This window comes from Pseudorasbora parva, chromosome 9 (genome assembly GCF_024679245.1).
Source record: "Pseudorasbora parva isolate DD20220531a chromosome 9, ASM2467924v1, whole genome shotgun sequence".
In the NCBI taxonomy this organism is placed as follows: domain Eukaryota; kingdom Metazoa; phylum Chordata; class Actinopteri; order Cypriniformes; family Gobionidae; genus Pseudorasbora; species Pseudorasbora parva.
The window spans coordinates 20,731,832-20,757,689 of NC_090180.1; the positions used below are offsets into that span (position 1 = coordinate 20,731,832).

The following is a 25,858-nucleotide window of genomic DNA, read 5'->3' on the forward strand; positions in this document are numbered from 1 at the left end:
TGGCTCGTTTCCGTTGTGTTGTGGTGATTTCGTTGTGTTGTGGCTCGTTTCCGTTGTGTTGTGGTGATTTTGTTGTATTGTGGCTCGTTTCCGTTGTGTTGTGGTGATTTCATTGTGTTGTGGCTCGTTTCCGTTGTGTTGTGGTGATTTTGTTGTGTTGTTGCTTGTTTTTGTTGTGTTGTGGTGATTTTGTTGTGTTGTGGCTCGTTTCCGTTGTGTTGTGGTGATTTTGTTGTGTTGTGGCTTGTTTTTGTTGTGTTGTGGCTCGTTTCCGTTGTGTTGTGGCTCGTTTCCGTTGTGTTGTGGCTCGTTTCCGTTGTGTTGTGGCTCGTTTCCGTTGTGTTGTGGCTCGTTTCCGTTGTGTTGTGGTGATTTTGTTGTATTGTGGCTCGTTTCCGTTGTGTTGTGGTGATTTTGTTGTATTGTGGCTCGTTTCCGTTGTGTTGTGGTGATTTCATTGTGTTGTGGCTCGTTTCCGTTGTGTTGTGGTGATTTCGTTGTGTTGTGGCTCGTTTCCGTTGTGTTGTGGTGATTTTGTTGTGTTGTGGCTTGTTTTTGTTGTGTTGTGGTGATTTTGTTGTGTTGTGGCTCGTTTCCGTTGTGTTGTGGCTCGTTTCCGTTGTGTTGTGGCTCGTTTCCGTTGTGTTGTGGCTCGTTTCTGTTGTGTTGTGGCTCGTTTCCGTTGTGTTGTGGCTCGTTTCCGTTGTGTTGTGGTGATTTCGTTGTGTTGTGGTGATTTCGTTGTGTTGTGGTGTTTTCGTTGTGTTGTGGTGATTTCGTTGTGTTGTGCCTTGTTTCCGTTGTGTTGTGGCAAATTTGTTGTGTTGTGGTTTAATTTAGTATGGCTGCACTACTAGGGCACCGTACTGAACAGCCCTAATTATTTCTGATCATCTTATGCTGGCTAAAGAATGATTGTTTTGCTGTTCCCAAGATGAGATATTCATCAAACTTTGTGTAAAATTAAAAAAAATGTATACATATCCTCCTCCATTCATAACTTATATACATGTTTGATTTGCAATGTAGCCATGGGCCCGTTAAAATTTGATTATGACTGATACTTTTATTTGCAAGCCAACATCAATTTCAAGTTGTCAGATATTTTGCAGTTTAAGATGTCTTTTCTTAGATTCAAAATGTTTAATAAATCAAAGTTATGAATGAGTTCACTTCAAAATGAAAATTTCCTGATATTTTACTCATCCCCATCTCATCCAAGATGTTTGTGTCTTTCTTTCTTCAGTGGAAAATAAATTACATTTTTTTGAAGAAAATATTTCAGGATTTTTCTCCATATAATGGACTTCAGAGGCAACCAAAATGTTGAAGTTCCAAATCAATGCAGTTTCGAAGGGCTTTAGAGGCTCTACACGATCCCAGCTGAGGAATAGGGTCTTATCTAGTGAAACCATCTGTCATTTTCTAATAATAATTTAAAAAAAAAAGTATATACTTTTTAACATGTATATTCTTACAGGTTGTTGGCCTTGTCTGTTTCGTTGCTTCTATTACTCTCCCCTTTTTTGTAAGTCGCTTTGGATAAAAGCGTCTGCTAAATGATTAAATGTAAATGTAAATGTTAACATAAATTGCTCATCTTGCACTGCTCTGCAACATTCAGCGGATTGCGCAATCACTTTAAAAAGATGTAGGCGGAAATACAGCCCCTCGTGTTCATGTGCAAAGACTGCGTATGTGTGAAAACTAATACAAACATCCTTTAGCAAAAAAAAAAAAAAGTTAAACAACGATGTCTGAGGAATTTGAAATTGGCAATTGTATAATTATTCCCACGTTCACTTGGGGCGGCGTGACCTTTCCGACGTGTTTGCGCAATCCGTGGCACGTCGCAGAACAGCGCAAGATGAACAATTTAGGCTAAAAAGTATATAAATGTTTTTTGTTTTCTTGAAAATGGCCGTTCGTTTCGCTAGATAAGACACCATTCCTCGTCTGTGATCATGCAGAGCCCTTCGAAGCCCTTTAAAGTGCTTTTGAAACTGCATTGATTTGGACCTTCACTCTTTTGGTTTCAATTGAAGCACATTATGTGAAGAAAATCCTGGAATCTTTTCCTCAAAAATGTAATTTCTTTTTGACTGAAGAAAGAAAGAAATTAACATCTTGGATGAGATGGGGATAGTAAATTATCAGAAAATGTTTCATTTGAAAGTGAACTAATCCTTTAAGACTGACACATTAAAGAGCATTTTTAGAACAGCACAGAATTATTTAAGATAGCCAATGCAATTCTGCACCATGGATGAATAATTGTGCCTCAAATTGCCCTGATACTATGTGCATAATTCATTTAATAATTGCATCACTTTTGTATGGAGTAGTCTGCATCATATTAACTAATCATCCGCAATCCAGTTTAACCTACAGCTTATAGTTTAGTTAAGTCTTTGTAATTCTTTAAAATATTCTTAAATATGCCTCCTTTCTCTGTAAATTGACTTTATAGATTGCACCATATTACTGTTTTTTTATGATGTTCTTTATTTACATTTTCTATTGATCGTGGCAACAGTAATTTATCAAATGATGATACAATGATGGAGAAGGGCAGTATAACTCCATACATTCAGTAACATAGTGTTGTCAAGCTCATTTTCACTAATTTAAAAAGTTTTTACTGGCCTCTGGAGCACAGTGTTGGAGAAATAATATGCAGTCTCAATAAAGTATGCCAGATCATAGTAATCTGCTCTATCCTGTACCATTCACACCAACAGTCAAAAGCGTGGAATAATTAAGATTCTTTTTAATTGTTTTTTATTGTTTATGCTCACCAGTTTGATAAGAAAATGTATTAAGGTGCACGGTATTTTCATCATTTACAGGGGCAGTGATTTTATTGCTGTCCACAGTCTGAATCCAGAATGTCAATGTGTTTTCCCACCACCCGCGTAAAAAAACCCCAGCCTAATTACCTACTGTTTTTTTTTTATTATTTATTTATTTATTTATTTATTTATTTATTTATTTATTTATTTATTTATTTATTTATTTATTTATTATTTATTTATTTTTTGTGTCAAACACCAAGGTCATGTGGTAATGTAATTGATTTCCGAATCCACATCTCACAGTTTTCAAGAATATAACACTTCAAAATTCACTATTCATATCCTTTTTGACCAGTGCAGAGCACCGCACAGTTGGGCTTCGCTGTAATTTGGATGTATTTTAAAGATCTAGCATTTTATTACTGAAATGCTGGCAATTATTTACAAGAGCAATAATGTGCATATAATGCGCATCTATAGCCTATATCGTCCTATTTTTAAACAGATTTAAATAATTAAATAATAATTAGGATATTATTTCTCTATCATTATATTAAATATGCATTTATTCTTATTATACCAAGCATATGACATTTTTTACAGCATACAATCATTCGATTCCCAGCTGCGCAGGATCACAAAAAACCAAAAACCAAGTTTCAACACATATGGCTTGCAAATGTATTTTTACAAATGTCCACGTAAGAAACAATTATTGTACGAATATGGCTTTTGTTGAATTTATTTAACAAATCTAGCCAGTGTTTAAGGTCATAGCAGTGGGAACACTGGTCCGTAACCCCATCTTTTCTTCCAAGAACACTTATAAGCCGTGCTGTCTCCTGCGTCAAACCATCTATCTCCGGTTGACGATGAGGTTATCCCCTTTGTGTCGCGATCATTCTTGCTTCTAAATCAGGCTTTAAATGTCAGAGACTAATCACAGTGTACTCAGCTGAATGCTTTTCTCCAAACTCAATTACTCTGCTTGTTGGGATGATTTTTCTCTGAGGATGCTTGCCTTCAGCTTTGAATAGTTATTTGTTGTCTTGACAGTTTGATGCCTCAGCACTATGGCTTTAGGGAATCAAAGCTGGAGGAGGAGGATGCATGTCTGTACTCCTTTTGTCCTTTTTGGCTGGGTTGTGAACCAGTCAAATCGAAAATAATTTCCTCACGGAATAGCGTGAGGTTTGATGGCGGAGTTTCAATTGCAGCAGAATGGAGTACAATTCCATGCATAAAGTATGATTTACTAGAGAACTTAAAGGGATAGTTCACCCAAAAATCATTTCATTCTAAACCTATGACTTTTATTCTTCTGTAGAATTGCTAAAGAAGAGTTTTTAAGAATTTGACAAGTTTTTCATCATGTTATGAACCTTAATGGAAACCAACATTTTCAAGCTTCTACCTGTGTTTTACTTCATATCCAGAAGAAATGTAAAGTGTCCCTATACTTTTTCAGGTACCTTTCATTTAAGTGTGTATTTATATAGCTGTTTGTGAAAGTAAAAGATCTGCAAAGTTTCAAAGATCAAAGTACACAATAAATAAAGTTATTGTCTTCCAAGAGAAAGAACCAATTCTGAAATGCCTGAAATGAGTCGTCAGTAATTCCTCCATAGGTTTGAAACATTTTGTTTAATGTTAGTTGGTCTTCATTAGCTTCCTTGGAATAATGTCTAATTTGTGACACCCTCAAACTCTGTAGTTGTAGCTGAGTCCTGGAAGAATTTGGTTCATGTTGTTGAATTCCACAAAAGGACGAGGACTTGGGCTTGAATTGATATGGTAAAACTGACTGCACTGTTACTCTTCGTATCACTGTGTATCAAGTGCTGAGGAAGTCTTCAGAGCTGAAAGTCAGATGGACTTTTTCATTTCCGACATGTACTAGAAGCAGTCGATCAAACATAACAAGCCACGTTTAGATGTACACTTTTTTTGTCATTCCAATTAAAATAATTCAGATTTTAAAAAATGTAGTGGACTGTTTACATGAGACGTTATCTAAACCGATCTAGGGCTGTCAAAATTGCTCAAAAATGACGTTCGAATATTCCCTCAAAAACAAACACGAATATTCGAACTATTTGAACATCTGGGCGCGCATTTTGTCAATGACGCGCATTACGTCAATAACAGGACAAATGAATACAAAGAGACATTAACTACTTGTATAGTTTGTCTATTTAAGTTACATATTTGGCAATGTATTACTTACACAAAAACAAGTAGATTGTTATTATAAATTATATAATTATTATATATAAATAAATTAACTAATAGCCAAGACCTCTCTCTCTCGCCCTCACTGCGGATAACGGTTTAAATGAACAAACTTTGAGTGCTGATCAAGAGTTTTGTGCAAGCAATTTAAGGTCGCGAGACTCGCGACTCTTGTCCCAAATATAGCAGGCTTCATTCAGTGATTGAAACAAATATTATTAATATTAATTGAAGTTTTACAGCATATTGAGCGCTCCGAGCGAGCTGTGCTAAACATGGAGCTTTTTCCTTGACATGGTAAATAATCACACCAGTGTTAGCAGTGCATTTATCCTTTATTCATGCAATATCTCTTCAGTCAGTACAGTAGACTACACTTTAGTAATGTTTCTGTTTAACGTTAAATAAAATAAGGCATGGTATGCTAACTGTATCTTACATAGCTTGCATATAACTTTATCTCGCGGCTCAACAATTTTACCTCCTACCGACCAAAATCCAAAATCCTTCTCTGCTGCAGTCGAGTTGGGCTCTGCACTTTCTGCCATCTTCACTGCAAGACGCTTTAACTTTCAGCAGTGACAGTGCGACTCCTGTGACCTGACCCTCAGGCGCGCGAAGCAGACAGCCACGCCTCTACTACAGCGGCGGGGGATTTTTTTCCTGCCTTTTTTTTTAATATTAACTTTCACCTTCGAAATTCATTTTTTAAAAACTATTTGAATATATATTTGAATTTAGAAGATTCGTTGACAGCCCTAAACCGATCTGGGGTTTACATGTGCTGACTTTCAATCGCAATCATCACAGAGTAGTTTGTCTGCCGCATCAGAAATGTCGACTCTGTCCTTTCAAGCAGCTGGAATGTGTTCACGGATGCCATAGCAACTCTCAACGGGCACCAGGACTTTTTTATAAGGACAGTTTTATAAAAGCTTTTTATTTATTGTAAATCGTCTCAAAAAAATAAATTCTTCTGTCAGGCGCAGTTGAAATAAAAAGTGCCTGGGACAAACCCTGTCAAGATAAGAGGATGTGTCATTATGCCAACATTATCTTCATAACTTCTAACGAAATACAAAGTTTACCCCTCAGAAAAATTAACTTTCCTCTCAACATTATCCTGCGTGTGAGCGCGGCAGTGGTGAATGCGCACGCTGTGTATCACGTCATATAAGGATGCACATTGCAAAGTAATCGGGTCAGGCCGTTTACATTGTTACATTTTCCGTTTGATCGGTTCATGAAAAGGTTTATCCCCACCCCTCTCAAACCGATTACAATTTCATTCGGTTTGGGCTTTTTTATTCCAATTGAAGTGATTATATGGAGCATTTTAATTCGGATTGGACTTTTAAACCGATTAAAGTGCTCCATGTAAACGTACCTACAGACTTGGCTGTCTGACCAAACAGAGCAGAGTAGACCAATCAAAACAGAATGCGGCATTGACCATTCAGAGCAGAGATAGACCAATTACAACAGACTGGGCCATCTCACTAATCAGAGAAGAGTAGACCAATAACAACAGACTGGGCCATCTGACCAATCAGAGCAAAGTAGACCAATCACAACAGAATGGGCCGTCTAACTATTTAGAACACAGTAGACCAATCACAACAGACTGAGGCGCCATCTGACCAATCAGAGCAGAGTAGACCAATTACAACAGACTTTTTTCAATAGTCACTTTGCATTCTTGAGAGATTTGTTGTTTTAAATGCCTTCGGATTATTACACATTATTGCTCAGCTTTCAACATTACTAATCAATTCTGATTGGTCAGACACAGCACTTTGTTTTGCATTCAACAGCCCCGTTGTATAAAATATATCATGTATGCACTTTACTTATTAAGTAGCAGGGTGTTACTGACAGCAAGGTTCTGTGTTGTATGTGTGCGTGACCGAGAAAGTGAAAGGGGTGATGTGCTTTCCGTAGATAAAAGTAATTTAGAGGAAAAAATATGGAAATTGTTTATTTGCTTTGGCCAATATCTTTGTTTTTCTTTTGTTGTTGTACACTACATAGCTCTTTGAAATAACCAATATTATTTGGCAAAGTGAAATGGAGCTGTAATACGGTCCAGATCTGGAACTACTTCACAGCTAAACATGCTGAAACGTGTCAGAGAACACCTACACTTTTGTGTGATCTCCTACAACGTTCTAGTTCCACATATCTCATAGCAACCCTCGTTATTCTCACATAATCAAATAAATAAATGGACATGAAGTATTGATTAGGGATGAAATTATTTATTTCATGGTAAGCAAGCATGTAAGCAGGGCAATATGAGCAGGGTTTGAGAAAACTGCAAGAGGTTTATAAATTGATGAAAAGCTAATAATAATTAATAATATCCAATGTAACATTAAAGTCAGATAAATTGGGCTGCACAATAACCGTGATGTAGTTTGACTGTCAAATCAAAGGCTGTGATTTAATGAAATAACTGTGTAGTCTGATCCTCCTCTGCATGTTTCAAAACGTGATTCGCATCAAATGCAGCAAATTGCTGCATGTTCTGTGAGTTTAATGTGCATTTGGGAACTCAACTCAACTATGTTCCCTTTATTTACATATTTGCATCATTTATAACATTTTTTTTGTGGCCAGAAGTTTAAAGCATTTCAGCAGTATTCCACTAAAAAGAGCTCAAGGATTTTAAATGTTCAAATCTTGAGGGTTTGAACATGCAGAATTTTAATTCATATCAAATTATTTATTTTATTTTAGAGTACAATTATAATTTATAACGGTTAAATATTTCTTCATTTTTTTTAAATTAGAGTTAAAACTACAATAATAATTATTATGATTAGTAATATTATTATTATTCATTTTGATTGCATTCCTGAAACATCACCGTGTAAATGTGGACTGAGACACAACCACAACTAAAAAGAGGTTTAAGTCTCCTTTAAAGTCCAGCTACAAATTCAAAATACAACACACACACACACACACACACACACACACACACACACACACACACACACACACACACACACACACACACACACACACACACACACACTAGGGGTTGCATGGACTAGTCGACTAATCGACTTTAATGCTCTGCCATGATGCTTGAAGCTTGACGTCGACTAGTCGCTGGCCTATAGAAGGCGTAACAGGATAAGCAATTTCCTGACATGCAGGCTCTGCTTTTAACTGTTAAAAATGACAAATAAATGTATACTCCAGAGCTCTCCACAAGACACGTTTGATTATAACATCTGGATGGTCAAAATTGATCGGGAGAATGCACGCTTATTGTACACATAAGTTAATCATCGCACTAAACGAATGTGTGCTGCATTGCAACGCACACACATAGCGGATCACACGTCACACGGAGATCGCGCACGCCTCACACAAAACTGTTCAGTAGCGCAGAAATGTATTGTCAACTCTGTTCTGTGATTTATCAATAAAATAGCTTAGAAACGGAAAAGTTCTAGCATATATTTCTTGATAACTAAAACTCACAGCTTCACTATTAATAGAGAGATGCTGGCAGGTAGAATTAATTCACAAAAAATCACTCACTAATGCATTCATATCTTTATCATGCTACTTTATCTGTATCTTATTCAAAATGAGCAGAAAAAGACAAAAGAACTGATACAAAAGCTGTTATGCAAGAGCAATAACCTCATGGGCAGCGCTGTGTCATATGCCATAGCTCGACGTCGACTCGACTTTCTCCACATAAATGTCGACTTTAAAAAAATCGGGAGTCGGTCAACCCCTAACACACACACACACACACACACACACACACACACACACACACACACACACACACACACACACACACACACACCATCAGAACTGCCTTAATTCTATGTGGCATTGATTCAACAAGGTGCTGAAAGCATTCTTTAGAAATGTTGTCCCATATTGATTGGATAGCATGTTGCAGTTGATGGATATTTATGGGATGCACATCCAGGGCACGAAGCTCCCGTTCCACCACATCCCAAAGATGCTCTATTGGGTTGAGATCTGATGACTGTGGGGGCCATTTTACTACAGTGAACTCATTGTGATGTTCAAGAAACCAATTTAAAATGATTTGAGCTTTGTGACATGGTGCATTATCCTGCTTGAAGTAGCCTTTAGAGGATGGGTACATGGTGGTCATAAGGGGATGGACATGGTCAGAAACAATGCTCAGGTAGGCCGTGGCATTCAAACGATTCCCAATTGGAACTAAGGGGCCTAAAGTGTGCCAAGAAAACATCCCCCACACCATTTCACCACCACCACCAGCCTGCACAGTGGTAACAAGACATGATGGATTCATTTTCTCATTCTGCTTACGCCATATTCTGACTCTACCATCTGAATGTCTCTTTTGACAGCCTCTTTTACAGAATTGTAGCCTCTTTTTCCTATTTGTAGTGGAGATGAGTGGTACCCGGTGGGGTCTTCTGCTGTTGTAGCCTATCTGACTCAAGGTTGTGCGTTTTGTGGCTTCACAAATGCTTTCGTGCAAACCTTGGTTGTAACGAGTGGTCATTTCAGTCAAAGCTGCTCTTCTATCAGCTTGAATCAGTCGGCCCATCCTCTTCTGACCTCTAGCATCAACAAGGCATTTTCACCCACAGGACTGCCGCATACTGGATGTTTTTCCCTTTTCACACCATTCTTTGTAAACCCTATAAATGGTTGTGTGTGAAAATCCCAGTAATTGAGCAAATTGTGAAATACTGAGACCGGCCCGTCTGGCACCAACAACCATGCCACGTTCAAAATTGCTTAAATCACCTTTCTTTCCCATTCTGACATTCAGTTTGGAGTTCAGGAGATTGTCTTGACCAGGACCACACCCCTAAATGCATTGAAGCAACTGCCATTTGATTGGTTGATTAGATAATTGCATTAATGAGAAATTGAACATTGTCATTAATGCAATTATCAGAGAAATACTTATCCAATCACCAATACTTATCCAAGCCCCGCTCCGTTCTCTCATGGCCCTCAACCTCATCCTTCTTACATACAACTTGCATGTCATGTTACCTTCAGTGGTGGACGGAGTGCACAAATCAAGTACTTGAGTAAAAGTACAGATACCTTAATAAAATATTACTCCGGTAAAATACTCATTTTCAATTTTACTTGAGTAAAAAGACAGAAGTACTTGATTTTTAATATACTTAAAGGGTTACTTCAGTGATTAGCATATGGCTTTGCATCAGTAGAAACCCTGGAGTATATTCAAATTGTGCTTCCCTCCCACATATCCCCCTGAGACAAGAGATTTATGCATATTATTTCTAGAAAAATTCCTCCGATGACGCAAATTGACGATATTTGCATCATCTGAGGAATTTTTGGCCAAAGGCTAAAGACTACAGCCAGCAGAGGGAGCCATAGGGGAGATCGCACTCACAGCACAGCTTGCAGCTGCAAGTACAGCGCTATGCTGAGCAATGTACGTGTTTTAACTTCCCAAATTAATTCCTATGAAAGTTAAGCTTTCAAAGGCATGAAATGAAAACGCGCCAGACTGAACACACATTGTGAATGTATATGCCGCGAGTGCGGTCGCGATTACCTCAGCTCTCATCACGAGAGCTCATTCATGACGATGAATATAATCTGACTACTGCAGCGTTAGTGCCGTGACACTCGCGCTGCGACTCACTCATTATATTGAACAGACACGTTCAGTATTTAATTGTGTCATTTCTCCTACTCAGTCACAGTAATCCAGTAGCGGTGGCTTTTTGAGTGGCCTCGTAGGGCAGCGAAGCATTCTGGATAATGTTGTCTTTCATGAGAATTTGATGACATTTCTCAGTCTAGAAGGTACCACATTCAAAAAATAATTTCACATTTCTACTACATTAATGACCTAGTTTAAATACGGATCCATCTTCCCAGAGCTGAAGTACCCCTTTAAGTATTAAAAGTAAAAAGTACTCATCGATGAATGTTTATTTTGTAACATTGTAGTGCTGTCAAACAATTAATCAGATTAATTGCATCCAAAATAAGTTTGTTTACACAATATATGAGTGTGTACTGTGTGTAATTATTATGTATATATAAATACACACACACACATTATTTAAATACAAGCTTTTATTTTGGATGTGATTAATCGCAATTAATCATTCAACAGCTCTAATACTTGTATACTTTAATATTTAATTATATATTTTAATAAGTCAAGCATATTTACATTGCATACCTTGCCAAGTGAACTATGAGGGCAAAAAACAAACAAAGCAATTGAATTTAACAGTGTTCAATTAATCAAGTTTTGATTTTAGGTCATATCGTCCAGCCCTTGACCATCGTATTTGGTAATAAGTCTAGACTCTGAATATAAGACAACTGTTTTTCAGATGTATTTCTAAGAATAAGAAAATGATATTCTTATATTATAGTCATATATTTAGAATGATACAGCAACTTATAATTTTTATGGGGTACTTCAAGTAAATATTTTATGTCTGAGGTGTCTGGCTAACAAAAATGTGTTTTAACAAATGAAATAGTCATTTGTGATTGTTAACAAAAAAAAAAAAAAAAAAACAGTCAGGACCCATCCTGATCATTCTGTCCAGGTTTATTTTTCAATAATGATCAGCTCACCTAGCTGATGAGTGTTTTATCTTGTTGCTATGACGTCACTCGGGTGTTCTCGGTAGTTACTTCCTGGTACAATTCAAAAGAGTCCACAATCAAATCTTTTTGATATTCTGGTCTCTCACGTTCCTTCTGCAGTGTCAGAAATGTTTCACCTATTTCATCATTCGCCAGGTGAAAACGTCTGATCCCATAACTGACTATCAATGCACATTATTTGTGAGTGCAGTCCCAAACTTCATGTTCTAAACCATTTTTAACTTCTCAAATGCTATTAATCTTTGAATAATCTCCAACTTCCTCTTCCTCATTATCGTGGCTCCAGTTAACTTCAGCTCAGTTCCTTGAGCACTCCCGGAGGTAGACTAAGCAGTCTGTCAGAGTCAATCCATCAGTTCGCGTTCAGCCATGTGAGAAGCCCCCTTATGTACAGTCTTCACCCTCCCATTTCCCTCTTACTTGCGGAGGTTAACTACCTCAGCACTCAGGACGTCTCCTCCGCTGTCCTCCACACTCAGCTGCAATGTATTATGCAGATGAAGGCCACTTATTATTGGTGTCCTTACCATCTGAAGGAGGGAAAAACATTGTCTTGCAGCATGTGATTTCGCTGGGTATAAAGTGAAAAATGTTAGGAATTAAGAAAAAAAGCCACATTTAAAGGATACAGTTATTAACATTATTATTTCTTAGAGAAAAACAGGGAAGTCTTGTTAAAGCGGCCATATTATGCCCTTTTATAAAGTCTTGATTTTGTATTTGGGGTCTACTAAAATATGTTTGAATGTTTGAATGTTCAAGAGAGGCATTATTTTTCACATATTCGACAGCTACATCACCTCTTTTTCTAGTCTTTCAGTAACGCTCTGTTTAGTTCCGGTCTCTATGAAGCCACTCCTTCCTAAAAGCGTAATGTGCTCTGATTGGTCGGCTGGATCAGTATGTTGTGATTGGTCAACCACTTTGAGTAAAAAAAATTTTAAATGTCACACCTCTTACCATAACAGTGAGTTGCAACCAAGCGGCAACCTCCCACAGTTTCTGTTGAAGCCAGTGCGCAAGTAACTTAAACTGCAATTCATCGACTGGCCACACAGGCTCCAGAAGGGAGCCGAATCTCATTGAGGCCCATGTTAAAATGCCCAACTTTACAGAAGAAAAAAAAAACTTTTTTTATAACTTATTTGTTTACATTATATAAAGCATAATTAAGGGTGTGGCCACTTTGATCGACCATTTGATTTGTCCATTTATCCTCTGTGTGTTAGTCAATTGCGTCACCTCAGCTCCACCCACGTCCCACTTTCTGTTATCCGGGTGTGATGCGCGATGACGTGCTGGCAAGATGGAAACGGCCAGCTCGTCTCTACTTGACGCTTCAGAACGGCTCTTCGGAATCCTATGGGTGACATCATGGACACTACGTCCTTATTTTTTTACAGTTTATGGTTGCAACACACTACTAGCACAACTCAACCAGGCCTCGCCACTTCATTTTGCATATGCCTTGGGTGGGAATTATTTGAGAAATATTGTGATGTGTTCGTTCCTGGAAGAAAACTCAAGTACATTAGAGGCGTTTCAGGAAGTTCAGAAACAGTGACAGTGATATTGAGAATAACTGCCTTTGTGACTGTGCTTTGTAACTTTGCAAAGTTTTTTCATGTTCAAACAGCAACATTACACACTTAAGAAAGATGAAAAGGGTTAAATAAGGCTTAACCTTACTTAAGGTTAAACCTCTGCTTCGCTCCGGGTCCTGATCACTCTGTCTGGGTTTATTCTGCGATAACAACAGGCTGGGTGTACATTATCCCCCTTATTACATGGCTACTAGTCTCAAATAAATTAGACACAAAATGTTGTCTTGAGATTAAATATTTGCACACAGCTTCCGTGAAGAAAAACCGTTACAAATAGAGGTCGACCGATGGATTTTACAGATACCGACAGCTAGGTTGGAACACGCTTGCCGATAACCGATTAATCGACCAATAGTTTTTAAAAGATACTAGATTCAAATGATAATAATAATAATAACAAATAAAATAAAAAACACAAAACAGTGCTGAACTTGATTACAAGAAATAAAAAAAACGGTACTGAACCATGAAAATGTTCTAAATTGCATATGTAAATATGAATATATTAAAATGCCAAGTTCTAACAGAAAAAAAATCTACAGATAATTACTAAAACATTAAAATATTACAAATAAATGTTTCTTTAGCTATAACCTAAAAACATGTATGTGAATGTCAGGTCAAAGACTGCAAGTCCGATTTGTTAAACAGAATTTATTAGCTTATTTAGCTAGCTTACATGAATGATATACAGTATACATTTTACACCGTATAATAATAGTTGAGCAATACAATTGTTTCTTAATCATTCATGTTAGTTCATAGTTAGTTGTAGCTGTTTTTGAAGTCCATAAAAATGCAGCTGTCCGTCAAATAACATGCTCCACACGGCTCCGATGGGGTAAATAGAGGCCTTCTGATTTGAATTCTATATATATATATATAAGATGATGGACAGATGATCAACAGTAACGTAAGAATTCCCATCATCAAAGAGTGCTTGGGTTGAATTTGTTCTAATCCTAAACGGAGAACTTGATCATATATGCATTCACCTTTACTATTGCTCTCAAAAATGACTAAAATCTGAGTATGATGCCAGAGGCTAGCATTCAGACACATGCAGGGAAAAAAGCATATAACAGGAGATGGTATAGAGAGACTTGTAGTCCATCATTATTGTGTCTAACAAGGTGATTATTGTTAACTAAAAGAATTATACACATTTTTGTCAATTAGAATTAGGCTGAAATAAAATAAATATAATTGTTAGATTAAAAAACTAAAAACTAAAACTTAAATTAGAAATGCTGCCTTAGCAACTAACTAAAATAAATGTTTTAAGCCACTATAGTGGAGAATAAAAAATAAATAAAACTGAACAAAACAAGTATTTGAACACACTGCTATTTTGCAAGTTCTCCCCCTTGGAAATCATGGATGGTCTGAAATTGTCATCGTAGGTGCATGTCTAGACATAATCAAAAAAAAATTGTGTATGATTTATTTGTATGATTCAACTGCAAATAAGTATTTGAACACCTGAGAAAATCAATGTTAATATTTGGTACAGTTGCCTTTTTTTTGTAATTACAGAGGTCAAACATTTCCTGTAGTTTTTCACCAGGTTTGCACACACTGCAGGAGGGATTTTGGCCCACTCGTAATCTGTTCTACTCTGTTTGGCCCACTCGTAATCACAGATCTTCTCTAGATCAGTCAGGTTTCTGGCCTGTCGCTAAAAAACACAGAATTTAAGCTTCCTCCAAAGATTCTCTATTGGGTTTAGGTCTGCAGACTGGCTAGGCCACGCCAGAACCTTGCTTCTTACAGAGCCACTCCTTTGTTATCCTGGCTGTGTGCTTCAGATCATTGTCATGTTGGAAGACCCAGCCTTGACCCATCTTCAATGCTCTAACAGAGGGAAGGAGGTTGTTCCCCAAAATCTCGCAATACATGGTCCTGGTCATCTTCTCCTAAAAAGCGGTGGAGTAATACAGTGCAGTCGCCCTGTCCCATGTGCAGAAAAACACCCCCAAAGCATGATGCCCTCTCATCTCCCTCTCTCCTTTCTGTCAATAGGGGGAGGGGGAGATATGAGGGAGGATTTTTCAGGCGTGACTTTTTACTGCGCCGAATCGAAGTACTCTCAAAAGTCCTATTTCGCCATAAATTATAGTTATCCTTGTTAACCCGCTGAGAAAAATGCCACGTTTTATTTTGTGTCACCATACTAGGTCATTCAGCTATTAGTGTAACTGTGGTTAAATAGGGAAAACGTGGAGGTGTTTGGTCGCTTTTTATTTGATGTCTCTTTGGTACCTTAGTGAATAAACTGGGCTTAGTGGGCAAAGCTAAATGCTATCAGAATGTCACCGCGCATCAGAGAGATTACGAGACGAGAGAGGTATGTATCAACTCGTCTTAGTTAAGGGAATAGCATAGTTTAATATGAAAAAGCGGTGGAGTATCCCTTTAAAAGTGTATTTCAACCACAGCTGTGATGGAAAGGACAGTCAACACACTCCCAGGCATAAACAACATCCGTCTTTCCCCAAAGCAGTATGCCTCACATAAACCCCCTTTCCCTGGTTCCTGTGGGTGGCGGCATCCGCGTCAGGTTATGTGCACTTCTAGGTCAGTGTTGAGTCGGGCCTGGGGCTGTGGCTCTATTGCGGTTGATAATGAAGGTCTGCAGTGAAGCACAGTCATGTTCAGCCACGGTGCAGCGGAGGCCTGGGAGAATGTGCCCTCTCACAGGCCCCTGGAACAGAATTAGAAAAGTTATGCGCACTCTTTTTAGAGGTTAAACTTTTCTTTTCAGTAGAATATTTTGTCCGCATTAGCATATAAATGGTAACGCATGTTTAATGGTGGGTGATTTAAATGTATAATATTCATACACAAAGTGATGATGTAGCTGTAAATGTGCAAACACTGACTGAAGCAGATGAGCTCTGATGCTGAAGTGCATTACGCTCTGTTAGTCTGCTTCTTTCTTTCTTTCTTTCTTTCTTTCTTTCTTTCTTTCTTTCTTTCTTTCTTTCTTTCTTTCTTTCTTTCTTTCTTTCTTTCTTTCTTTCTTTCTTTCTTTCTTTCTTTCTTTCTTTCTTCCATTTGTTTGATCATTCTTCCTTTGCTTTGTGCTTTTATTGATTTTGTTTTTTGTTTGCCCTTTCTTTTACTCTTCTGTCAGAGTTCTGTCTTTATTGTTTATTATTTTTTTGTATTCATTCATTTGGTCAAGTGCTTTTTTGCAGTCACCCAATTAGTCTTTCTTTCTTTCTTCCTTCGTTCTTTTGTTCTTTTTTGTTTGACCTTTCTTTCCCTCACTCATTCTAACCTCCCTCACACATATTCTTTTGTTCTGTTTTTCATTCATTCATTCTTTCCGTTCATTTAATTACTTGCACTGTTCCTTCGCGTGGCGATTCTTACTGTTTTCATTCATTTGTGCTCTTTTAATTAATACATTTTTTAATTAATTTTTTAATTTGTTCTGTATTTCTTCTTTTATCCTCTTTCGTTTGTTGATTCTTTTTAGTTTCAACTAACAAATAAGTCCTTCCTTTGCTCTTTCACTTTCACTTTTAATTTATATTTATTGTCTTAATTTAATCTTTAGTAAAAAAATAAAAGTTCTCACAAATCTGAGAAATTTTATGTCAGAAAGCCAGTTTACATCTCGTAATTCTTTTTTCCCTTTTCTTTTTAAGATTTGTGAGATAGAAATGTGTTTGTTAGTTGTTAAATAGTTTTTTTTTTTTTTTATTTTACCTGGAATGCTATAGGAATATTAGGCTGCTGTCACTTTAAGAGTGGATCTAATATACTGATTCTGTACACATAACCAACTATGTATTACTAGTATACTCACTATTTTATGACATACTTTTGTGTGAATTTGTCTGTTCAAGTGCAAGATGATGTGACAGAGAGCTCAGTTTAGTATTTGCACATACAAAACTTTACAAAGCACGTGAGTAACAAAATGAGCTCTCTTTTGCGTCGTCTTGCGCTTTAATTTTTCGATTGTCAAACTTTCATGACCATGTAGTGCCGGCATGCCAAGTGTCCCAAGTGTAGTTCACATTCAGGCATTGTTAGAATTCATAAAAAGGTTACAGGCCACCTGGCTAGGGACACCATTTCATATACATGTTAACGTTTATTTTTTCTCTCATTTGGCATTTGCCGAGTGTTAATTTTAGGACCTGGCAACAAACGGTTTTAGTTATATTTTCACTTGAGCTTGGTACAGCACGGCACAATCACAAACCGTTTTTGGACCAGAATTCGGTTGACTAACTGCCAAACCGTGCTGTTAGAATGCATGTAGTGATGTCGCCACTCAGGATTGGTCACTGGACTGTTGCCTAGCTACAAGTTTTTCTGTACCTAGCTAAACGTGCTGATTGAGTGCCGTAAACACAAATTAATAATAACATTAAAAAATATATCTTATCTTCCTCCGTAATGCAGTTGCTATTAACATTTCATGTCATCTGTAAAAGGAAACGGCTGACACACTTACCGTGTTTACATGGTGAATCCAGTTCTTAGACCTCAGTAGAGCAAATGAAATGCAGTTGTTCATGCTATGAAACAGACTGATCAGTTCTCACTACATGTCTTCACAGAAACCCAAGCAGAAAGACTGGCACCCTCCTGATGGTTTCATTCTGGGGCTCTGGACTCTAATCCTGCTGGTGTTCTTCAAGACATATGGCATCAAACATCTCAAACACATCTTCTGATCCCACAGAGGTCAAAGAACCTCCCACGTCTTCTCTGTCATAAGAGAGTCCACCATAACTTTCTTCATGATGGGTTATTTATTTTTTGATGCAAGTTTGTTTTCTTTTGGGATTTGCTGTGTATCATTTTTTGAAAGTGACATGCACTGACTTTTTTTTGGAAAGCTCTTTGTTGTTTGTAGCTCTGTAGTGAAATCCAGTTGAATTTCACACGGGGACTTTCTTTTGAACTAAACACACACGGACAGCTTGCAGGGAGAAGCAGACTTCTTGTTTGTTGGTTTGTTTCTTCTTTTTTTTTATTCTTTCATTTCCAGTTTTAGTTTTATCTCTTAAGCCTGTTTCCACCATGGAATAATCATTTAAAAAAAAAAAAAAAAGGTCATTGTGACTCTTTATCTCGCTAGTATCTCACAACTTTTTTCTCGCAATTTTGACTTTTTAGCTCACAGTTTATCGCTCACAATTCAAACTTTATAACTCACAATTGGACTTCATATCTTGCAATTCTGACTTTTATTCTCAGAAATAAAATGTAAACTCGCAAATGTATGGAAGCTTGTTCTGCCACAGAATAGAAAATAAAAAGTGAATTGCGACTTATTTTAATTTGAAAAAGCCCAAATTTCCAGAAAAAAAATAATGATATAAACCTGCAATTGCAAGATAAAAGTCAGTATTTCTATAGTTGAAAAGTCAGAATTGTGAGATAAAAAGTTAGCCTAGAAATCTAGACACAACCTAGTGGCAGCAAATCTAATCTGCCGCGAGTGTCGTCTAGCAACTCTCAATACCCTTCTGAGCTGTAAGCGGCAAACTCTGGTCGGACCAATCACATATATCATAGAGTCGGTGGGCAGGTCTTAACATAATGACGGCCGAGTTGCGTTTGCGTGCTTCTAGTAAACACAGAAACTGGCGAACGGCGGTCTTTCGAATCAGCTTTGACCACGACTGTGGAAGACTTGGAGTTGAGCTTTTCTCTGAGAAAAGAACAAAGAACGGCACTGAAGTCATTCTTAAAAAGGGAAGATGTGTTCGAGTTTTGCCGACCGGATACGGTGAATGTTTAATCTATACCCAATCGAGCTCCGTTTCACCTTCGTTGCTCTGGTTGGTTGTGTACCGTATCCTATCGAGTGCAGAGGGAGTTTGAAAGACAACCGTTTTTCCCGCCTCTCGGATTGAGCCCTGTCTATGGTGAGTTTCCAGACCAAACATCTTGATGTCAGGCTAATAAAAAGTCAGAACTGCGAGATAAATGTCAGAATTTCTAAATAAAAAGTCTGAATTGCGAGATAAAACGTCAGAATTGCGAGAGGAAAAAGTTGCAATTACCTTTAAAAAATTTTTTTTATTAATCTTCTTCAGTGGAAGAAACAAGCTTTCATATTTCAGCCCCAGGCAGATTTAAATAATTTTCTAACATTTATGTCACACATGGAATTGAAACCAGATTTCTTCATTTTGTTCTCAGTGGGATGAGATTTTTAGTTAGCTTTTTACAGACATTCAAAATTTATATATGAAGAGTTCAGATGCAAAAGCCACTAAATGCCACCTCTGTCAAAAATAGGATAATGATATCGAGCGAATGCTCTCCGCACAAAGGGTACATATTTATCAAATACTTTCATTTCAAATCCGCTAAATCTCAGCATCAGCCCATTCAAAAATAAGCATACCAGTTTGTTGGCAGAAACCTCTAAAGGCCACTTCTCTTTGTCAGCAAAATCCTCTAAGTCCACCGAAACCATGAATCGAATCATATGATTTCAAGATGAATGAGGCTGTACGAAAGTTTCCATCGTTACAGTTGCAATGACCTGATTTTCCGAATAAACACAAGTGCTCCTTGTACTTCTGTAAACTCTGGCAGAAATGGATGTGTCAGCCACTTTGCATCAGAGCTCCCTCTACTGTGTGGAGCGGTTTCTTCATTGTTACATTTTGAATTCTGCTTTCATCATTTGCAAAACTTCCAGTTGCATCTTTAGTGATTTTTCAACCTTTTACTGTCTTTTTGTCCAAAAAAAAAAAAAAAAAAAGCACACATGGACTGCAAATAAGACTTTATTGTACATTTGTTAAAAACCCATGAATTGACTAAAGTGACATATTTTCAAAATAATGTATTTCAATAACTGATTTTTAACCTTTTCATTGACATAAGAGTGCAATTACTGGACCTAAACACAGGAGCCTGATATAAAAAAAGCATTATTAAAAGAAAACATGCCAGATGGGTTTTTTGCTTCGGACCCCCTCATATGCAATTGCTGTCCGTTGTTTCAGCTGCACTTTATAATTTCCATTCTTGATTTGTAATGGTTATAAGAATGTAGGAAAATACAGTAATGTTCACGGTAGCACTGAGAAGACTTTGAAAAACAACTGTCATCATACAGTATGTGAAAACCACTTCATCATGTTACTCCTACTGTACAACTTACTTGACAAAGTGACGAATTATTTTGCATAAATACAATTATTATTATTAAGTCAGCATAAATAAAATAAAATACAACACATTCTAACATGATGTATAATTTAAATAATGTAAGGGTTATTTCCAAAGGACAGTAATGAGAATGGGCTTGTTTTTGTTTTGTTATTGGTCCTAAAATAGGCTTCTTTTTCTAAAGCAATATATAATTTTTTTGGTGACCTAGACATTTTCATGAGATTCACCCAGCAATAAATGTGAAGAATTAATGGACGACAAACACATTTCCATGTACAGCAACCAAACCGCTCCATTTGCCTTTGGCTGTGTCCTGTATCTGTCCATTAGCATCTCCGCTCCACTTGAACTGTGTTAAGAACATGCTCTAAAAGGGGTCGACCGAATTCACCTCCAGCTACACAGTAAGTGTGAATGAGAGATTGACAAATTGGATGACTCAAATTCATTTTTTTTTTCTGTCTGTCTAATGCATCATTAACTGTTGGTAGGTCAGACGTCATGAATTGTTCAAGAGAGCCCACACCAAAATATTCACTGTAAATGCATTATGAGAATTTCTACAGTGCCATTTTGCCTTTTTCCACTTTTATGTTCTCTAGCATTTTGCTGTGTGCTTTTTTTTTATTATAAAACTGGCTAAAGGTGACTTTTTGAATAAAGCCTACAGAGAAAAGACTGAAAGCTTTTCAAGTTCTTTATCTTTCAAAACTTAAAGGAAAGTAACAAAGCAGAAAAGTAGCGGAAAAATTGTTGGGAGCAGGAGCAGGAGCTTCTTTTTTCGAGCGGGAACAAAGAACTCACATTTTACAATGGAGAATCATTATGAAAATGAATCCTTGTAACAGGATGTTAAGTTATAAGAAAGCTGTGAATTATTTGAAAATCTACTTAATACATATATATTCATTAGGCTATGAAATACTGTTGATGTATGAAATACAAAATGTAAATTATAAGATGTCAGCTCTCTCAAATCATAAAGTCAATATTAATTACACTAATTGCATATTTCAGTCACGCAGACCAATTGTAGCTCATTAGTGCCCGTTAAAAGGTTTATTTTTTATTTTTAGAATCCAATATGTTGAAACCTGTTTAATGGCTGATCATAAGTGCAATCAATAAATACAGGTCAACATGGATTCACCCTACTCTCAATAAATGATATATTTAGTCTTTATTTTCCAAATGAGTTGATTGCAGATTAATGACATCCAGACCATCCAGGCTTTTTTATGGAAATATAGTCTCACGCACAGAAAAATCAGGGTTTTTTTTTTAAAATCCTGCATTACATACACAATAAATTGTTTTGCTTGTAATTCCAGGTTTGGTTAACTTCTTGCACAACATTAACGGACATATTTGGGGTTTAATTACAGCTGAGCACTGTATGATTTCATCTGTCTGTTTTGTTAGAGCAGGATGAATTTTGTCTGTCAGTCAGCTACTCATTGTTTGGAAAATAGCTGGGCCACAATGGATCAATACAGGACAAGAGATTCTAGACTCTACCGCAGTAATCTGGTCTAGCTGCAGTGGCCTATATTACTTTATTTCTCACCAATTCTCTCTTTCAGTGTCTAGTTCCACACTCAAGCTATTCTGTTCAAAACTTTGAGTTTTCTCTCTAGACAGAGTAACCTGCTTTCAAGGATTGTCTACAGTGTGGCACGAACTGAAGATGAGGAAGTGGTCTTTTATTTCCACCACCAAGAACACATGCACACTTTACCAATAAAGGAATATTTATCTAGGTTTAAAACTGCAATATGTTAGCCTGACATTGTCATACTCAATTCTAGTCAGAATATGAGTCTGAAACTGCTCCATTTGGCTGTGATTATGAGGCGTGTTTCAACTGAACCAGAAAAGACCTCAACTGGATAGACCTACAACCAATCAGAGCAACAAAGGTACGCATTGTCAAATGTCAACAGAGTTCAACTGCACTGTGTTGCCAAGTCTGCGTTTTTTCCACGGGTTGTTTTCTATGTCTGCGGGTTGAAGCGACTATTATGTGATATATAGATCCATGAGTGCGAATTTTAGCAGGCAACCTTGCCAAAATAACACACATTTTACACCCCAAACGCCATTTTTTCCCTGGAGAACCCCCCGATAAGCTATTAGGGCTAGTTATTGGCTGAGAATAATATAATATCTGTAATATTGTTATCTACTTTTTTGGCCTTCAGAACATCTTAAAATGCACATATGTAGATCCTAGAAATCGAAATTTTCTCGGGGGAGCATGTCCCCGAACCCCCCTAAATAAATCACATTTGGAATCTTAGTGATTATAAAAGAGTGTCTTTTTTACAATTAAGGGATGTAGGCCCTACATTATGGTGACATTATGGTTACGCCACTGATCCAAGCCCCTTTGATGACGTGGATGATTACGTTACTGTTTATCATCTGTCCGTCATCGTCTAAAGCCCGCCCTGATGATTTCATTGGTCCAAACAGTTTCTGTTTGGGGATAATTACTCCTCTATGGTGCAAGGCCCGACCGAATTGCCCGACCTAAAAAATGTGTGGGCGGGGCTAAGTTCGGGTGGCATCCAGGCTAGCAATATGTAGGTTTTTTGGAGAAAAATATATCCCAAAACCACTAGGCTGTGTTATATATTTTATTCAGTTGAGTAGCCTACTTACAATATCCCAAATGTTTCCAAATATTTGTAAATCTAGAGAAAACTTTGATTTTAACCACGGTACTGGGACATTTGAGGGAGTCGCCTGTCAATGATGTCATATCCAGAGGAGAACTGGCACCCCGACTGAGTCTGGTTTCTCCCAAGGTTTATTTTTCTCATCATGCCCTGATGGAGTTTTGGTTCCTTGCCACTGTCGCCTTTGGCTTGGCTTGCTCAGTTGGGGACACTAAAATTATGATCAATGTTAGTCAACTAAATATACAAATAAAATTTATGAATTAGGTTTTATTTAATTCTATAAACTGTAATACTGATCTGCCAACATTGAACGTTGATTATATGATAAATTAAAATAAGCTGATCTCTATTTTCTCCAGAACGACTGTACAGCCAAATCTAATTTTGTTGCAATATTGTTCTGTTTGACACTGTGAAGCTGCTTTGACACAATAGTGATTGTAAAAGCGCTATATAAATAAAGTTGACTGATTGATTGACTGATATCCGCGTTACCCTCGGTTTTCGCTTTAAATTGCCGTAAAAATAGTGCTGGGCGGTATACTGGTTTATACCGAATTTATTTGTATTTATTTATTTACATTGCAATATGAATTTTGATGAAACTGCAATACCGATATATGCTGCTTAACGACATATACCGGTAAAAATGCGCAGTGACACTGGCGCAAGTTTGTAACAAGGCGCAATGTGACACTGGCGCAAGTTTGTAACAAGGCGCAATGTGACACTGGCGCAAATTTGTAACAAGGCGCAATGTGACACTGGCGCAAGTTTGTAACAAGGCGCAATGTGACACTGGCGCAAGTTTGTAACAAGGCGCAATGTGACACTGGCGCAAGTTTGTAACAAGGCGCAATGTGACACTGGCGCAAGTTTGTAACAAGGCGCAATGTGACACTGGCGCAAGTTTGTAACAAGGCGCAATGTGACACTGGCGCAAGTTTGTAACAAGGCGCAATGTGACACTGTTTGAGAGGCGTCCATTTTCACTGTTGCACTGTTGTGAGATCGCACAAATGAGATCGCAAGGCTGAATCCAAAATCGTGCACTGAAGCATATTTCACTATACTCTCCACTTATATAGTTATAATGAAAACGAGCGTGTGAAGTCGGACAGCCGCTGTGTGTAGGCCCACATCAGCTGTTCATTCATCGCAGTGCAATGTGAGACGGAATGAGTGCACTCAGTAACGTCCATTATGGTTTCGGACACGTTACAAATAGCTACACTACAAATAGCTCTCCCCTCAAATAATGGTCATGGGGGCGATTTCGGATTCAGCCCTTGATTACAGCGGGGAATTCAACTTCACGCGGCGCTCACATGAGAGTGGTTTCTGCGTGGAGAGCCAGCGCTCACCACATGGATCAGATCAGATTCAGAAGGGAAAGACACGGGCTTCCGAGAGGAGCAACCGTGGAAAAAGTGTGGGATCCCCGTAGGGTCACTCACATGGCCCCAGCCAATTACCGGTTCTCCAGGATTCAGCGGTAAGGGGCCTGATGCCGGACGCTCCGCCACGCCCGGCACCGAGGGCGGTGGAGGACTCACAGAGTTTGCTTCTGGAGAATTAAGCGCCGAGGCGCAGCAAGCCGACAAGAGCCGGGCCTCTCAGTGCTTCTACCCGTTTGAGGTGAGAACACAGGAGGAGACCGGCTCTACACGTAGGCTATAAAACCTAGCGAACGTGTTAGGTGTCGCCCAGCCCGCAGCTCTACAGATGTCTGACAGCGAGGCGCCACGTGCCAGCGCCCAGGAGGATGCAACACTTCTAGTAGAGTGTGCTCGCAGCCTGAGCAGGCAGGGCACGCCTTGTGCCTGATAGGCCAAGGTGATGGCATCCACTATCCAGTGGGCCATCCTCTGCTTGGAGACAGCCTTTCCCTTCTGCTGGCCTCCGTGACAGACAAAGAGCTGATCTGAGGTCCTGAAGCTTTGGGTTCTGTCCACGTAGATCCGCAGAGCGCGGACGGGACAGAGCAAAGCTAGGGCTGGGTCTGCCTCCTCCTGGGGCAGCGCTTGCAGGTTCACCACCTGGTCCCTGAAGGGAGTGGTGGGAACCTTGGGCACGTAGCCAGGCCGGGGTCTCAGTACCACGTGGGTGTCACCCGGCCCGAACTCCAGGCACGATTCGTCGACCGAAAATGCCTGCAGGTCCCCTACCCTCTTGATGGAGGCCAAAGCAGCCAACAGCAAAGTTTTCATAGACAGAATCTTCAGCTCTGCTGACTGCAAAGGCTCAAATGGGGCATTCTGCAGTGCTCGGAGCACCAGAGCAAGATCCCAAGAGGGTATGGAGGGAGGACGAGGAGGATTTAACCGTCTCGCCCCCCTAAGGAACCTGCCGACCAGGTCGTGCTTCCCCACCGACTTACCCTCTACATGGTCATGATGGGCAGAAATAGCAGCAACGTAAACCTTGAGGGTGGAGGGCGACAGCCTCCGCTCCAACCCCTGCTGCAGGAAGGAAAGCACTGACGCGATCGAACATCTTCGGGGGTCCTCCCGGCGGAGAGAACACCAATCGACGAACAGGTTCCACTTCAAGGCATAGGCCTGTCTCGTAGACGGTGCTCTAGCTGAAGTGATGGTGTTAACTACCTCTTGAGGTAAGTCACCTAGAACCTCCACGTCCCGTCCAGGGACCAGACATGAAGTTTCCAGAGGTCTGGACGCGGGTGCCAGAGGGTGCCCCGTCTCTGAGTTAGAAGATCCTTCCTCAGAGG

General features: G+C 38.6%; 1 protein-coding gene across 1 annotated transcript in view; it reads left to right on the plus strand.

The window, feature by feature from the left end:
• The window catches only part of pigk (phosphatidylinositol glycan anchor biosynthesis, class K), a 64,367-nt gene extending 46,122 nt beyond the window's left edge, over positions 1-18,245 (plus strand). Inside the window, 1 exon segment of the mRNA XM_067454290.1 lies at positions 17,863-18,245. Coding sequence (XP_067310391.1) covers positions 17,863-17,979 — 117 coding nt within the window. The 3' untranslated portion in view covers positions 17,980-18,245.
• The last annotated feature ends 7,613 nt before the right edge of the window (positions 18,246-25,858 follow it).